This window comes from Marmota flaviventris, chromosome 9 (genome assembly GCF_047511675.1).
Source record: "Marmota flaviventris isolate mMarFla1 chromosome 9, mMarFla1.hap1, whole genome shotgun sequence".
Taxonomy (NCBI): Eukaryota; Metazoa; Chordata; class Mammalia; order Rodentia; family Sciuridae; genus Marmota; species Marmota flaviventris.
The window spans coordinates 15,681,345-15,699,521 of NC_092506.1; the positions used below are offsets into that span (position 1 = coordinate 15,681,345).

An 18,177-nucleotide genomic window follows, 5' to 3' on the forward strand; every position below is an offset into this window, starting at 1 on the left:
TATAAGTAATGATTTGCATCTTGTGTAAATTCACCCTGATACATTTGTTGGAGCCCACACTGAGATATGATCTCATCCTGACTACTTTAAGCAGTTCTCTCATTTTACCGCAATTTCCATTTTTAACATTTAACCAAGGTTTTTCTCAAAGGTATTTTAAATTGTCTCATGATTTTCTACCTCCATTCTTTTCCCTCTATTCCAGTTAATATTCTATAACATTCATCTTCTGACTTATTTTTTATTCATCACTCAAAGGTAATTACACTTCATCTTTATCTATTACCATGCATAAGTCTGAACTTCCTCTTCTCCCAGTTAAGATTCCATGGAATATCATGGAATTACTCACTTTCAATCACTCTCAATTCTATGGTTCCATTTTCTCTCCTTTTTACTCATCTACTAAATCCCAACCCAGGAAAGTTTAATAATTCTTTGCTGTGTCCTCTACATAAACTCTTTAGCATAGCTAAGAAAAACCCTTGAGAACTCCATTCTTTTTTGCTGATCTTACCTCATACTTCATCTTCCCACCTCTAAATTCTCATAAATATGTTCTTCCTTCCCTCCTGTCATGGTGGACAAAGAGCCTCTTCTATCTCCAACCAGCTCTTTCACATTTGGGAGAATTTCACAGATTTAATTTCTGAATATGTTTCTCTTCTTTTCTTAAGCATTAGTATCTTAAACTCTAATATTTTTGATTGTTTGCAAATATTATCTAACATCACTCTTCTTAATAATTCCCTTGACTGATGTCCCATCTGATATAAATTTATTTCTCTGTCCATTGACAATTAAGCTCACCATTGATCTTCTCAGTTTCCCTACTCCTTCATAGTACATTTGCTCCATACCATGTTCCAATTTTATTTTGTGCAGTGACCTGCCCATCAACAACAAAAGATCTCTAGAAGGGGCAATATCAGATTAACGAAAACACAAAGACATTTTTAAGTAAAGCTGGGCCAGTTTAGACTCTGTCCTCTGATGGAGGAACAGTGACCCAGAACCAGCTAAGCAACTTTATTATGTAGGGTCTCATGGTCTTATGATCAAGAAGTTCAACTACAAAAGCTCTGCAAATTTTTGAAGGCCTGTGAGTTATCAAGAGAATTCTTTGTGCACTAAAATGTTAAAGTGTTGGGAATATCTTGCGGTTATCCTGTAGTACCCAGAAAATCCATTGTATTGGAACATCTGATAGTTGTTGGTGACAGAGCCAATTCTCAAGGCTGTTCCCACATCCTGTCTTGCAAGGAATGTTTCCCAGGCATGGCTTTGCTGACACCACAAGATCAGCAGATGACCAGGGCCTATTCACTCTCCACAACTGTGGTAACAGTTTTCTTTTGAATCTGAACTTGTCAGGGAAACATGAGACCTTAGCACCACTGCATCCAGGGATTTATTATCTGTCTTAATCTCTTGTTATCTCAGGATGACTTGTCACAATTGATTCCTGTAGCTAACTTGATACACCCCTTTGTAGTCTTCACTACTGCATCACTCTGAAAAAATTAGATTAGAAGGCAATCAGTATGTCAATTGCCTCTTTTAAAACTATTCCAAAATGTGTTTATAAAACTGTACCAAACAATAAAATAAAGCAGACAACAACAAAGAAGAGTCACCAATTAAAATACATAATTCACAATATAGTAGACTTTATGTAATGATTTTTTTGGGGGGTTTACAGGAGAATAATGAAGTATGTGACCTCAATAGAAGTACAAATATTTTTTCAATATCTTAAACAATGCTACAGTTTATATGTTGAGTGTCCCTTGAATGTTTACATGTTGAATGTCCCTGTGTATTAAAGTTTTGCTCCTTATGTGAGATTATTGGGAGGGATACAATCTTTAAGAGATGGGGCCTAGTGAGAGTAACTTAGATCACCGGGATGTGTCTTCCAGGTAGTGTATAAACTGTTTTTCTCTTTTTGTTCTGTACAATTCTTTCCAGTTAGCTTTCATAGATCTTCCTTCTTCTTAATATTTTTTAGATACCAACAAATTATTCTTAGGTGATCTAGAAAGTCTGTAATGATTCTAAAATATTTATCTCTAGTACTGACGACTTGCCTGAGTTCCAGATGAATATATTAAACTAATATCTTGGCATCAGGGACCTCACATATGATAGGGTTAAAAATTAGTTTTCCTACTTGAATTACTCAGACATCAATAAAATAACAATACCTTTTCTACTACTGATAATGACTGTACCTTAGTGTCTTATACTATTAAGCTTAAAATATACCTTTTGACATTGTTACAAATTATAATTTTCTATTAGAGTTCTTCAGCTTGTGCTTAGAGAAAAGAAATAGCATCTTTTACATCCTCATTCACAATTCATCTAAAATCTATTCATTGAAAAACTATCAGATGATGTATCCTGGAGATATGTAGCAGGAAAGAAAACACATTTTATTATGTTATTAAGCTTGTATATAAGTGAGGAGGACTTTATTGTTTATAGCACTGTTTTATGTGTGGGTGTGTGCATGCGCACGTGTGTGTGTCTGTCAGTCTGTTTGACAGGGATATAGCTGTACTTTGAAGAAATGTACTGTAGACAATGTTTAGAGAGAGGCGGGGTCATGGAAGAGCTCTCTGTGGACATAACTTTTGAGCAAGACCTCAGCAGGGACGGTACCATAGGGTGTTTGTGGAAGAAGTTTCTAGGCACATACACAGCAAACTCAAGGGCCCTGAGGCAATATGCTCTTTTTTTCTTTCTTAAAACAACAGCAAAAAGACAAATATATGTGAATTAGCATGAGAAAATTCAAGGAAAAAAGAACTGATTTTAGGAAGGGATTTGGAACCCAATGGAAATGGTTAGAAGTAGCTGTTTAAAGAGATGGATCTTTAGAAGGTAGAATAACAAAATTACCTTATGGATTGTTTATGAGGCATGTAACAATGAGAAGAGTTTACATTTTATTGAATGTGTATCTATCAATTTATTCAACCTCACCAATGCAAATGAAACTACAGAGTTATCAGTGACTTGAAATGGAAAATGCTATGCTTGAAGAAAATTAGAAGGCATAGTAAATCAGGGTTGGTCATGGCAAATTGCTATTTGATATCCTTATGAGTTTTAGACATTGCTGTTAAATGAATCAACATTGTCTTCCTCATAAGAATTTATGATTGTGTGAGGCCTACAAAAAGAATGAGATATAGAATAGGCAATTAACTATTTTTTTATACTCATTCTGTTATGATTGAGCCAGTCTTATTTGGTTCTAAAGTATCTACTGTAAATTTTATGATTTATTACAATGTTTGATTGTAATATGTATGTATCAGAAAATGAATAAATAGAAACTTAATACATCAATAGCAAATAAACATTAACAGACAAATTTCATTTACATTGTCATCTTGCTTTCCAAAAAAGCAAGGTTGTTATTAAGGGGTTGGGAAATTAGACACATTAATTAATAATTTGGTCTTTCAGTTCATAGAAATATATAAACTTATGATTTTATTTTTAAAATTTGCATAATTTTTATTTATTCAAGGAATCAGAATAAGAGAACAATTAATATTAATCTTTCCACCTCAACTTGAAAAAGAAAATAAATGGAAAATATTGACATTTTATATTTTGCAGGGATACAAAATCTATATTTTGATATTGATTTGATTGATTAATTTCTCACAAAATAACATTGTTTGTCTGTAACAAAATTGACCTGCCTTATCTGGCTTAATGTGAAACTACAATTTGAGAAATTTTATTGGAATGACATGGTACTATCTATGCAAAAAAGTACCTCTAACTTCCTTCTCTTCTAACAAATGCTTTGTCCAAAACTGTTCCACTATTCTCTATGCTATTTTCAAACTTCCTCTTAAATCTCCAGTTACTGTATGAGTGTTCCAGTTTCTCACTAACATCTGTGATCCCTATCATGTTGATGACATTAACTCAATAGATCAGTCTAGTTTCAACAGAAATCCATAAGCCCAACTCTTCACAGGAGCCCCGGCTCTGACCAGAACTTCCACTGCTGCTGATGACAGTACTGTTCTCTTCGCTCCATCTTCTCCTGTCCTGAAAGCTCCACCTGCCCCACTTTCTTGTCCTCAGCCTCAATAAAAGGTCTTGCCTCAATGTTTAGAAAAAAACAAGGTAGACTTCCCAGGGGAATTATTTTGTCTTTACTACACTACATATACAAAATTATCTACTCCTACTTCCTTCCATCTAAATTACTAAACATGATGGCTTATTTCTCTATCTGTGTTCAAGATTTCCTGCATTCATCAAGTGGTGTAAACAAATGTAAGGTAGGGATTTGGACCTCAAAGGACAATCCAGGTCCTTAGAGCATCAATTAGTGTTATGTCCTTAAGGATCAAACACATTTTAATTCTTTTTTAAAAATTATTAAAAAAAAACCCTCAGGGGACTATACCAGAGACAAACTTTATAAATGTTCCCACTGTGTGTGTGCAAAATATGGTGTGGTGATATTGGCAGGTAAGTGACTTTTTTGTATTTAACTCTGAGTTAAACAGAGTAGAGCTTGTGTTTTTTTACATATTCTATCTATGTGGGAAAATACATTGGTCAATTCCCCTTTTTATTATGTTTGGTATTAAGAGTCGAACTCATAGGCATTTTGCCACTGAGATACATCCCTAGTCCTTTATATTATGTTTTATTTTGAGGTAGGGTCTCACTCAATTGTGTAGGGCTTCCCATAGTTGCTGAAATTGGTCTCATATTTTGATCCTCCTGGATTAGAGGCATATACCACCCAATACACTTGTGTTATTTGCTATTTTTGTGATAATATTTCTTTGAATTTGAAGAATTCATTATTCTTAGCAAGCTCTTTTGATGTATTTGTGAGAGCCTAGTGAACAATGGCTTCAGGGTACAATACTTGAGAATTAATTTTTACCATAGTGTCAGATTTGCAAAAACCTGAGCGTATCAAAATGAAAACTGAGGGTACATTTAAATAGCTGTACTTCTCTTAACTAATATTTTTCACAAATGGGTTAGTGACATTCATGAAATATAGAATAGAAATATAGGAATATAGAAATATAAGAACCAAAAATCCACTCTCTTCTCCAGATAATTGTATTGCTTATCAGCTGTTCACTTATTTAGGAAGACCCACAGGCAACGTAAAAACATTCTGCATTGGTTTCTTTTCATAGAACTTGTTTTAATCTAACAATATATGCATAGCTTTCAGCACTTGTGAAATATCTGTCCTTCTGCTCTGCAAGGTATGCTTTATGATGGTGTAGAACATGGTTACTGTTGTAGCCTCATATCCTAGAACAGGGGCAAAGAGCAAGCTGTGAAGTATATATGAATAAATGCTTGGATGAGCTTCCAAAGATGACGCACAATTCATTCAGAAATGTCCAGATAACTTTCCAAGTATCTTTGTTTAAATCAGACAAAAGTGGATTTCCAGTGAAGCAATTAACTTAATATTCAACCTTTATTCCATCTTAAAAAAAATAAGAGGGTACCTTTAGAGTGAACATGGGAAGCAAACAATCTTATTTATCAATGAGAATGAAGAAAATGATCTTATGGTGTTAATTTCTTATTCTCTTGTATTTAGTTTTTATAGAAAGAAAGTATAGGGAAAATACTAAATATAGCAATAACTTAAAAAGACATAAAATATGTGAATATATAAGCATATAAATATATATTAATTTATATAATCATACAAAATGAGAGCAAAAATGAGAGGAAAACAGCACATGTCTTTAAGTTACAGAAGGAAAGAGAAACAGATTAAACAGTGCATAAGGAGTCAATGTAATCCACAAATGTAATCTAAAATGAGGCATTTCATAGGAAGAGCAGACAGTTGTCCCAGATGATTAGATCAATGAGTAAAAGATAATATGAATGGAGCAGATGCAGAATCTGGATCAAACTCACATTTTCTGTCACTTTGAGCTTACAAGAAAGAAGAAAATGTCCTCCCCAAACCACACTCTAGGCACGACATTCACTCTCATGGGACTGACAGATGACCCAGTGCTGGAGAAGGTCCTGTTTGGGGTGTTTCTGGTGGTCTACCTACTCACACTGGCAGGAAACCTGTGCATGATTGCGCTGATCAGCACCAGTCCCCACCTGCACACTCCCATGTACTTCTTCCTTGGCCACCTCTCCTTTGTAGACATCTGCTATTCCTCCAACATCACTCCCAACATGCTGCATGATTTCCTCTCAGAGGACAAGACCATTTCCTATGCTGGGTGCTTCACTCAGTGTCTCCTCTTCATTGCGCTGGTGATCACTGAGCTTTACCTCCTTGCTTCCATGGCCCTGGACCGCTATGTGGCCATCTGCAGCCCTCTGCATTACAGCTCCAGGATGTCCAGGAACGTCTGCATCTCCCTGGTCACCTTCCCTTATGTGTCTGGCTTCCTTCATGGGCTGTCTCAGGCACTGCTGACTTTCCACCTGTCCTTCTGTGGCTCCCTGGAGATCAACCACTTCTACTGTGCAGATCCTCCCCTGCTCCTGCTGGCCTGCTCTGACACCCACGTCAAGAAGATGGCCATGTTTGTGGTGGCTGGCTTCACTCTCTTAAGCTCGCTCTCAGTCATTCTCCTGTCCTACCTCTTCATTGTTGCAGCCATCCTGAGGATCCGTTCTGCTGAAGGCAGGCTCAAAGCCTTCTCCACTTGTGGCTCCCACCTGACGACAGTCACCATATTTTATGGGACACTTTTCTGCATGTACTTAAGGCCCCCCTCAGAGAAGTCCATAGAGCAGTCCAAAGTCATTGCCGTTTTTTATACTTTCTTGAGCCCAATACTGAACCCTCTGATCTATAGTCTTAGGAACAAGGATGTCATCCATGCCATGAGAGGTGTGATGAAGGGAAATCTCTTTCAGAAAATTGCACTTTAGGCTTTTACAAATGACTAAGTGCCTGTGATGACAATGTGAGTCCTAAAGGGACAAACACTACCACTGGATTATGAACTCTTAGTGGCCACTTTTGTTAATTTCCTCAAAAAATTAACACTTTTGCTGGACCTGGTGGCCCTCGCCTGTAATCCCAGCATTGAGAAGCTGGAGCAAGAAGATCTTGAGTTCAAAGCCAGCCTCAGCAACTTAGTGAGGCCCCAACCAAATCAGCGATACCCTGTCTCTAAATTAAATATAAAAAATAGTAGGGGATGAGACTCAGTGGTTGAGCGCCTCTGGAATCAATCCCCAGTACCAAAAAGAAAAACATAAATCAATGAATAAATATCAGTTTCATGATTATTTTTAAACATAAACTCTGTAATGTTGAAATTGCAAAATATTTCCTTTAGCAGAGAAACTGCGAAATGTTCTTTGGTTAGTGGTCAATGATTATACCTAATAAATTTATAATTTTGTTTCCATGGAGTTATATTTTATACTATCTGACCTTAGTGGGAACAATAGAAATCATCTTCTCTGACAAATGTAGCACAGAGTGCTAAACCAAGACTTTAAAATGTGGTGTTTGTCTTCACGTCTGGTACATAACCATGGCTCTAATGTCTGTTTAACCACTGAAAGATCCTTGCAGAAAAATTAAATATATGCTTCTTCTACTGGTTTAAAATTTCTGTACCATTTCCCACACCTAAATCACCTAAAGCTTTTTGTCTATTTTTAATAATCCCGACTATGCACCTCCATTTTGAAACTGAAGTGTCCACTCCAGCTTTTGAGTTCCCAAGTGTTTGGATTCAATTAATCATCAATAGAGTCAAGGGTATTTTTCATTGCTGTAGCTCTGACCTTAACCTAAGTTATTAGAAGGCAATTGTATCTCTCCATGGCCATGTTTATACCTAGCCATACCCTATAAAAGGATAGAGTGGCATAGGTGTTTATATGTCTCTCTGGAGAAATCTCATGTTCACTTTGTTTTATAAAACTGTGAATCATTATTTGCTAGGTAAACTCTGTAATTACTTATCAAAACTTCTCATGAAAAATCAATAGTAGAGGATGTTAACACATTCATCATTTGTCTTTTTTATTGATTTAAAAAAATAAATGACAGCAGAATTCATTACAATTTTTTACACATATAGAGCACAATTTTTCATACCCTTGGTTGTATATAAAGTATGTTCACACCAATTTTTGTCTTCATACATGTACTTTGGATAATGATGTCCATCACATTCCACCATCCTTGTTAACTCCCTGTGCCCCCCCTTCCCCTCCCACCCCTCTGCCCTATCTGGAGTTTGTCTGTTCCTCCTATGCTCCCCCTCCCTACCCCACTATGAGTCAGTCACCTTATATCAGAGAAAACATTTGGCATTTGTTTTTTTGGGGGGGATTGTTTAACTTCACTTAGCATTATCTTCTCCAAAGCCATCTATTTACCTGCAAATACCATGATTTTATTCTCTTTTATTGCTGAGGAATATTCCATTGTGTATATATGCCACAATTTTTTTTATCCATTCATCTACTGAAGGGCATCTAGGTTGGTTCCACAGTTTAGGTATTGTGAATTGTGCTGCTATAAACATTGATGTGGCTGTGTCCCTGTAATATAGTGTTTTTAAGTCCTTTGAGTATAGACGGAGGAGAGGGATAGTTGGGTCAAATAGTGGTTCAACTCCCAGTTTTCCAAGGAATCTCCATACTGCTTTCCATATTGGCTGCACCAATTTGCAGACCCATGAGCGATGAATGAGTGTACCTTTTTCCTCACATCCTCGCCAACACTTATTGTTGTTTGTCTTCATAATAGCTGCCATTCTGACTGGAGTGAGATGATATCTTACAGTAGTTTTGATTTGCATTTCTCTAATTGCTAGAGATGATGAATATTTTTTCATATATTTGTTGATTTCGTATATTTGATGATTATTTAATTCATGTGATAAACCCAGCCTAATTGCATCTTAAGATTGGGAGCTATCTCATCATAAAGTCATGAAAAATTAATTTCTGTTTTACTATAAATTACTGTGATTTCTAAATTTGTTTGGAATTCCTGCTCGTGCCTTGAACTCACCCATGCCTGGCTTTCCCTGACAAGATAACAACCCTCTCTGAAACCTCAGTGACACCTCATAAATTGTGATGTTGAGATCTAAATTTATTCCCCATATCGAAATGTTAAGCCATTTAGATCATTAACTTACTGTCTGCCTTTGTATAATGCTTGTCAAAATCCTGTGAACTGTAAGTTCTCAAGACACCCCCGTTTGCAACTTTTTGTGCTATAAAACTGTGTTCCTAGAGATACTGATCTATAGCCTGGGGTTTTGGGAGAGACAGTCCTGGCCAGCTCCTGTGTACACAAATATAAGTTTGCTTTAATTTGATCCAAAATTGGATTTGGTAGTCTTTTCTTTGCGTCGTAGTTTAACACATGCTTTTTTAATCAACCATATTGATCTGTATTAAAACACATGATCTTCTTTATTAAGTTCACTTAGACATTTGTTATTTTAATATTTTGCACTTTAATTGTAATTTATACCTCTGTAAGCTTCCAGGAAGCTCCCAATAATTTACACTTATGAGTAGTAATGTTTGAAGGTAAACATTTTATTATATATTTTACCAATATTAGGAAATATCAGTTAAGATCACTTTATACTTTTATTTTTTCTCATTTGGAATTCTTAGGAAAAATTTTTCAGTATGAACACAAGAATTGAAATATATATTAAAGAAATAAAGGATAATACTCCTTTCAGGATTACCTTTCATAATATTTCTAAAGTTTATTTAAATAAATTATATTATTATTTGGAAAAATATTATCAATTTTTGTTCTTTGTGTAACATTTCCTCCATCCAAAATTTAATAACACCACTTATATTTGGTTGTTGATTCTATGGTTATATTATATAGAAATTTCTTAAATTGTGTTAGAAATAATTTTGTGATATCCTGTAATATTGAATATAACACTGAGGCTTGCAATTTTTACCAGTTTCTTCCTACTATTTATAAATAAGCCATTGTTTCCTGCAGATTTGTGATATCATATTGTTTTACAGTAAGCAAACATATTTCTGTTTTATTTCTTCAATTTTTCTGGTTACAATGTACAAATTTTAATATGTCTTCATTTATGGTAAATAGTTATATCTTTATTATTATTTTTCAAAATTTTCTTAGAAAAATGCAAACTAGAAGCTTGTAGCAGTATAAAACACTTAACCCCAAAATTATACATGTAATGCTTGTGTGTATAAACTTTATATAAAATACAAATGTGACTATACATGTAAAACACATGCATTATACATTTGTGAAAACTCTGGAAAATATTATATTACATTATTATTGCTATTGCAGACTCCTTTGTATCCAAGGAAAATGTTTGGAATAGCGGTAATTGAGAGGATGGATGAGTGATGAAGAATTAGAAATCAGTTAACTTTTTTCTTTTCCTTTGTTTTTTTTCCAGAAAGACAGGGAGGTAGTATTGACCTACAAATGAGGAGATAAGCATTTAACTTTGGGGCATTAATTTATGTATTTATTGACATTATCACACCAACATTTGTTTTTTTCATTCCAGAGTGCCAAAAGATTTTTTTTATTTTTTAGAAGCATCTTTAAGTCCAGAATCTAATCCCTAACTAAACTGTCCCCTTGCCAAAAAGTATATCCCTTAAGAAATTACATGACCATATGTACTCCTAAACTGACTCAGTTCAAACATACAACAACATGCTGCCTTGAATAGAACTTTAAATCTTATGGAATTTGAAATAATGATAAACAGTCTCTGAATTACACAGTTTCCGTAAATGGTATCTGATGTGCACTATATTCACACACAAAATGGATATGGATCTGTTATAGTTATGGAGGATGTAGTAAAACTTTGATATCTACTTGTCATTGGTGATTTTTCACATCACGATATACCAAAATAAATAAACGTAGGAATTAAATTGTCAAAATCTACCTGAATATAGTGAGGCCAGAATTAGACAGGCAGACAGGCAAGAGTCAGATCTAGAGAATGGAGGAATAGAAACGTCAATTCCTTCAGAGTCCTTCGTCTACCCTAATCAATAATCTCCCCATGTTCCAACCTGTTGCTAAGGTAACCTGTCCCAGGGATTGTCACCTCCTATAAGGAGTTGTTAATTACACCCCTTTCTCCACTCCTCCCCACCCTCTCCAGCCCACCTGTTCACACCTTTGGCCATCCCACTGAGCATTTCCTGGACCTAGTCACATACTCAGGGAGGAGAGAGATAAGGGAAGAGAGCAGCAGAACACATATAAAGCCTAAGGACATAAAAAAAGGCTAAATACCCTCTCTTCTTGGGATACCAGGATACCAGCTATGGCCCCCTCCTCCTTCCCTGGAGAAGTGTATATTGCCCCCTTTTATATAAACCCTGCTTTATATGCTTGCCTCCGTGTGCTTCTCTAATGTAATACTTCAACATGTGAGGGAGCAGAACTCATAAACTGCTGTCTGGATGTGAAAAGGAATGGTTTACTAAAATGTGCTATAGCAATATTGTTAGATTATGCACTTACAAAAAAGCTAATTTCCAAGGGTTTTAAGCAAGCATAATTTATTCCTTCAATACAAAGGCCAACTTTTCATGCATATTATAGATACTATTATGCTTAAAATTCAACAACTGACAAAAATCATGCAAATTTTTTCAGGTGTGGTGGGATATAACTATATTCCTAGTGACTCAGAAGATTGAGGCAGGAGCATTGCAAGTTTCAGGCCAGTCTCTAAAACAGTAAGATTGTATCTCAAAATAGGGGGGAAAAAAAAAACCCAAAACCAAAAAAACTGGGGAGGTAGCTCAGTGATACAGGACACCTGGGATCAATCCCCCTTACCATCAAAAATAACTGAAATTATAAACTAACAGTTATTAAAACTATTGAAGGGAAAATGATATAAATCATGTGTGAAAAGGAAAGTTCAATTCGAGAGTGGGTATCTTCCCTTAAAAAGGCCATCTGTTTGATTGAAGGAGAATGATGAAAGCAATTGAAAGGTCACAAAAAGATGTAAAATACTATACTCTTTGTTGAAAGAATAAAACAAATATGACTTTAAATTTAAAGTAAATATACTAATTCAACTAACCTGGTGAGAAAAATTATTTGAAATTAAAGATATGGGTTTGCTTTGAGAAGATAATCAGCTTTTATAAAAGGAAACTAAGCTACATGTATCATAAATGTAAATCATTTTCAGGATTTGCATTACTCAAGAAAAAAAGTTGTAAAGCGCTTCACTTTTTTATATGAGTAGCTCAGAGAGTCTGAATAGACAATGGAATATTACTCAGAAGAATGAAATTATGGCATTTACAGTTAAATGGATAGAACTGGAGAATAGCCCACTATGAGAAATAAGCTGATCTAAAAAAAACAAAGGCCGAAAATTTTCTCTAAAATGCTGATGCTAATTCACAATGGAGTGCAGGGCAAAGGAAGAATGGAATTACTTTAGAATAGATAGAGGGGAGTGAAGGGAGGAAAAGGAGTATAGGGGGAGGAAGGATAGTAGAATAAAACAATCATTATTACCTTAACTACATGTATGACTGCATGAACAATGTGATTGTACAACATGTAAAAATCAGAAAAATGAGAGATTACACTTCATTCATGTATAATATATCAAATTGAATAAATATATTCTGTCATGTATAACTAATCAGAATAAATAAAATAAATTTTAAATATCATCAATAAAACCAGTAATATTTCCTAGGACCCACAGGACCAATAGGTTAGAAACTATTCATTAGTCCCTAGAGACAAGCAGACACAGATCAGTGGAGATTCTAGTGAAGTAAAGTATATTTAGTCAATAAGTAAAGGCATCAAGTATAATTTAAACAAAGCATCTGAAATCTTCCTAGGGGGCAAAAACAAGAGATGACTAAAACACAGAGATTATTATCATAAAACTAGGCAATATCTATGCTCTCTAACCCTGTTTGTTGCAGTACAAGCTAGTTAACATTGTATTGTTAGTGTGAACTTCTGATCCTGAAGTAGCTCAGTGATACAGGACAATTGGGATCAATCCCCCTTACTATAAAATAAAATCGATAGATCTAGATTTGAAATACTGAATTAGCAGAATTTGCTAATTATCCATGATTTGCATTACTCAAGAAATGCAAACTTAGCTACATTTCTTCTCCTGTTGGAAACATCTTTTGGCAATCTTTATAATTTATTAAAACACTACATATTCATACATATCAGAAAATACAAGCATTTAATCACCTCAAGGAAAATTTTATTCAGACTGAAAATTTGTCACTCATATTTCCAAATATGGGAAGGTCTGTACTAAAGGTTCAGGATATTAGGCATAACAGTTGGCACTCCTATAAGACCTTTAATTACATACAAATACTTAAGCTTTGAGTGTTTAGTGTTGTAATAAAGAAATAAGAATAAAACAAAATTGAGATCAAAAAATGTTTTCCCCATCCATTTGAGAAAAAAACATATGAAATAAATGCTCAAGCTTCAAGTTTCAAGAGAGTAATAGAAATCTATATTTTGATGTTGACATGAAGATTTACATTTTTGACTGACTTCTCCCAGAAATAATCATTATTTGGAAATTAAAGTAGGTATGCCTCTTCTGTCTTGGCAAGACTGAAGTTTGAGCCTTTGAGTCATTTGACTGGATAACATCTGATGGACATGGCAACATCTGTGCACTGGAAAAGATGGACTAATGAAAGGACCTGGAGCTTCCTTCTCCTCTACCAAATGCATTGCCCAACACTCTCCAGCTACTCTCTGGGCTATTTCCAAATTTCCTCTTAAATCACCAGCTTTGTGAATCATTAACTGTATGAGTTATCCAGTTTCTCACAAATGATTATGATTCTTAGCATGCTGATGTCATTAACTCAATAGGTCAGGTTAGTTCCAGTGGAAATCCATAAGCTCCACCTCAGCCCTTAGCCCTAACCAGAACTTCCACTGCTGCTGATGACAGCACTCTTCTGCTCAGTCCATCACCTCCTGCCCTGAAAGGTCCACCTGCCACACCTTCTTGTCCTTAGTCTCATTAGATGGCCTCAGTGTTTAGAGAGGAACACAGCAAACTTCCCATCAGAAATATTTGGTCTTTACCACACGAAATATACAAGATTATCTACCATATTTTCCTTCTTCTAAATTACTGGGTATGCTGGCTTATATCTTGACCTAAGCTAAAGATCTCATGCACTCACATATTAAGCTGTGTATATCCATATTAGTTCAGGATGTGGACCTCAAAGGAAAATCCAGCTGCTCAAAACATCAATTATGTTTATGCCCTTGAGGCTGAAACATATTTTAATTATTATAGTTTAAAACTCAAGGGAATTTACCAAAGAAATATCTTATAAATCCTCTTATCATGCTCATTCAAAGTATGGTGAGTTGATATTGGCAGGTAGGTGACTTTCTCATTTGTTAACAAAAATACATTTTATGTTTTGTGTGCAGAATGGTATTGCACTGATGGAGAAAAATATTTTGATCAATTCCCATTTCCTTGTTTTTAATGACCTTTCTTTGACTCTGGAGAATTCATTACTCTATGCAATCTCTTTGATACATTTGTGGGAGCTCAATAAACAATGGCTTTGTGGTAAAATATGTGGGAAGTAATTTTTATGCTAATGTTATGTTTTCTGAAAAACTTGAGCGTGTATCAAGGTAAAAATTTAAGTCACATTTAAACATCTGTGCTTCATTTGTATCTATTTTAATGATGTCACTAATGCTAGTGACATCAATAATGGGAAACAAAAAGTGTCTACTCTTTCCAGATAATTGCACAGACTTTGTGCAGTTCAAGTGCCTCTTTCCCTGGAAGTTCTGCTGGACATGCTAAAGAATCCCCCTGTCATCTCTTCTCCTGCAGTTTACTTTCATCTAATAGTAGAGTTTATGCTTTGATTTACATATTTCCTCCCTTTTCCTTCCACTGAGCAATGTATGTATGCTCAGTGAGAATGTGGAATGTCTTCCCTGCTGTATCCCAATACCCTGGAGGGTGCAGAAGAAACCAGTGAAGTTTTGGTTGAACATGAATAAATGAATGGATAAATTAGTTTAGAAACAGTCATGATTCTGTATCATTTTTGTCATGTATTAATGGATTCATTCCACAACTACATTGCTTTGTGAACAAAGATTAGCCAGCAAACAATAGATTTGAAGTGAAAATGTGTACTGATTGTTCATCCTTTATATTGCATACAGAATAATAGTAGTTAGTTGCTGTAAATAAAAATTCCTATATTTATACATTAGTACATAGGAAATGATATGCAGATGCTCATTTTGTATTTTATTCCATTTAGCTTATTTGTTAAGAAAGCTTGAGGAAAAAATATTAACTGCAGAGACAAATAAAAGACAGATATAAATGTTTGGATATATATTTAAATTATGTGTGTGTGTGTGTATATATATATATATATATATATATATATATATATATATATATACATTCAAAATAGAGTGATAGATAAGTATAAAAGTATGAGAAAAAACACCAGAAAAACACTGATTGTGTGTCTATTTTTGCCATATAGGGAGAAAGAAAGACAGAAAGCACAGACATATAGAATAAAATCATCCTGTAGAAATTTGAAGAATTTGATGAGAAGACCAGAAAATAGTTCCACAGATGATTGAATCAATCAGAGAGTGATGATGATGATATAAATGGAACAGATGCAGAATTTGAAATACACTCACTTTCTGTGTCACTTTGAGCTTCCAAGGGAGAGGAAAATGTCCTCCCCAAACCACACTGTGGGGATGGCATTCATTCTCTTGGGACTGACAGATGACCCAGTGCTGGAGAAGGTCCTGTTTGGGGTGTTTCTGGTGGTCTACCTACTCACACTGGCAGGAAACCTGTGCATGATTGCGCTGATCAGCACCAGTCCCCACCTGCACACTCCCATGTACTTCTTCCTTGGCCACCTCTCCTTTGTAGACATCTGCTATTCCTCCAACATCACTCCCAACATGCTGCATGATTTCCTCTCAGAGGACAAGACCATTTCCTATGCTGGGTGCTTCACTCAGTGTCTCCTCTTCATTGCGCTGGTGATCACTGAGTTTTACCTCCTTGCTTCCATGGCCCTGGACCGCTATGTGGCCATCTGCAGCCCTCTGCATTACAGCTCCAGGATGTCCAGGAACGTCTGCATCTCCCTGGTCACCTTCCCTTATGTGTCTGGCTCCCTTCATGGGCTGTCTCAGGCACTGCTGACTTTCCACCTGTCCTTCTGTGGCTCCCTGGAGATCAACCACTTCTACTGTGCAGATCCTCCCCTGCTCCTGCTGGCCTGCTCTGACACCCACGTCAAGAAGATGGCCATGTTTGCGGTGGCTGGCTTCACTCTCTCCAGCTCTCTCTCAGTCATTCTCCTGTCCTACCTCTTCATTTTTGCAGCCATCCTGAGGATCCGTTCTGCTGAAGGCAGGCACAAAGCCTTCTCCACTTGTGGCTCCCACCTGACGACAGTCACCATATTTTATGGGACACTTTTCTGCATGTACTTAAGGCCCCCCTCAGAGAAGTCCATAGAGCAGTCCAAAGTCATTGCCGTTTTTTATACTTTCTTGAGCCCACTGCTGAACCCTCTGATCTATAGCCTCAGGAACAAGGATGTCATTCGTGCCATGAGAGGTGTGATCAAGGGAAATTTCTTTCAGAAAATTGCACTTTAGGCTTGTATTTATGACTAGGTGTCTGTGATGGTAATGTGAATCCTGGACATGAACTCTCAGTGGCCACTTTTCTTGATTTCTTCAAAAAAAAATACCACTTTCATGATCATTTTTATATAATGTTGAAATTGCAAAATATGTCCTTTAGCAAAGAATCTCTGAATATTCTTTAGTTAGTTGTCAATGATTATACATAATAAATTTTATGTCTTTGGTTCCATGGAGGTATATTTTGTACTACCTTACCTTAGTGTAAACAAGAGAAATCATCTTTGACATATGTGGTTCTCAAGGAAACACCAAGACTTTCAAAGCTGTTCAATGGCCTCATATCCAGCACATTATCTTTATTCTAGTATCTGTTTAATCACTGAAAGAACCTTGCAGAATGTTTATATATATATATATATATATATATATATATATATATATATATATATATATATATATATATGGTTCTTCTATGGGTTTAAAATTTCTGTAATCTTTTCCCATATATAAATCCCCTAAAGCTATTTGTCAATTTTTAAAAATACTGACTATACTCCTCAAATTTGCAACTGAAATGTCCACTCCAGCTTTTGAGTTCTCAAGTGTTTGGTTTCAATTAAGATCAATGGAAATCAAAGATAATTTTTCAGTGCTCTAAGTCTTATCTAGATCTAAATTATTAGTATCCAATTGTATCTCTGCATAGACTTCCTTACACCTGACCATACCCTGAAAAATGATACATGAGAATAAATGTGTGCACGTTTTTCTGGAGAAGAAATCTCATCTTCACTTTGCTTCATGAACCTGTCTGTGATTCATTATTTGCTAGATAAACTCTAATTACTTATCAAAACTTCTCATGAAAAATGAATACCAGAGGATGTTAACACATTCTTCATTTGCCCTAATTCATACATATTTAACCACTGAGATGTTTGTGTAGTAAAATACAGTCTTCTTTATTAAATTCCCTTAGACATTTGGTATTTCAATATTTTGCATTAATTATTTTAAACTAACACCTCTGTAAGCTTCCAGGATACTCCTAATAATTTGTACTTATGAGTAAATATATTTGAAATTAAGGATTTTATTTTATATTTAATCAATATTAGTAAACATCAGTTAAGATTACTTTATACTTTTTTGTCTCAATTGGAATTCTAGGGAAAAAATCAGTATGAGCACAAGAAAAATTGAAATATATATTGAATAAATAAAGTATAATACTCACTTTCATATTATCTTTCCTATTATTTGTAATAATTATTAAAATAAATTATATGATTATTTGGAAAAATACTCTCAATTTTTTTGTTCAATATTTCCTCCATCTAAAATCTAATAAAACAGCACTTATATTGGGTTGTTTATATCTATCATCATATTATATAGAAATTTCTTAAATTATGATAGAAATATTTTTTTAA

The 18,177-nt window shown here is 35.0% G+C and overlaps 2 protein-coding genes across 2 annotated transcripts; both read left to right on the plus strand.

Moving 5' to 3' along the window:
* Positions 1-5,985: 5,985 nt before the first annotated feature.
* On the plus strand, positions 5,986-6,933 carry LOC114084083 (olfactory receptor 5M10-like). Its single transcript, XM_027925275.2, has one exon. It carries the CDS (start codon positions 5,986-5,988, stop codon positions 6,931-6,933), a length of 948 nt encoding a protein of 315 aa, XP_027781076.2.
* Positions 6,934-15,805: 8,872 nt separating this feature from the next.
* LOC139707067 (olfactory receptor 5M10) lies at positions 15,806-16,753 on the plus strand. Its single transcript, XM_071617057.1, has one exon. It carries the CDS (start codon positions 15,806-15,808, stop codon positions 16,751-16,753), a length of 948 nt encoding a protein of 315 aa, XP_071473158.1.
* Positions 16,754-18,177: the final 1,424 nt, after the last annotated feature.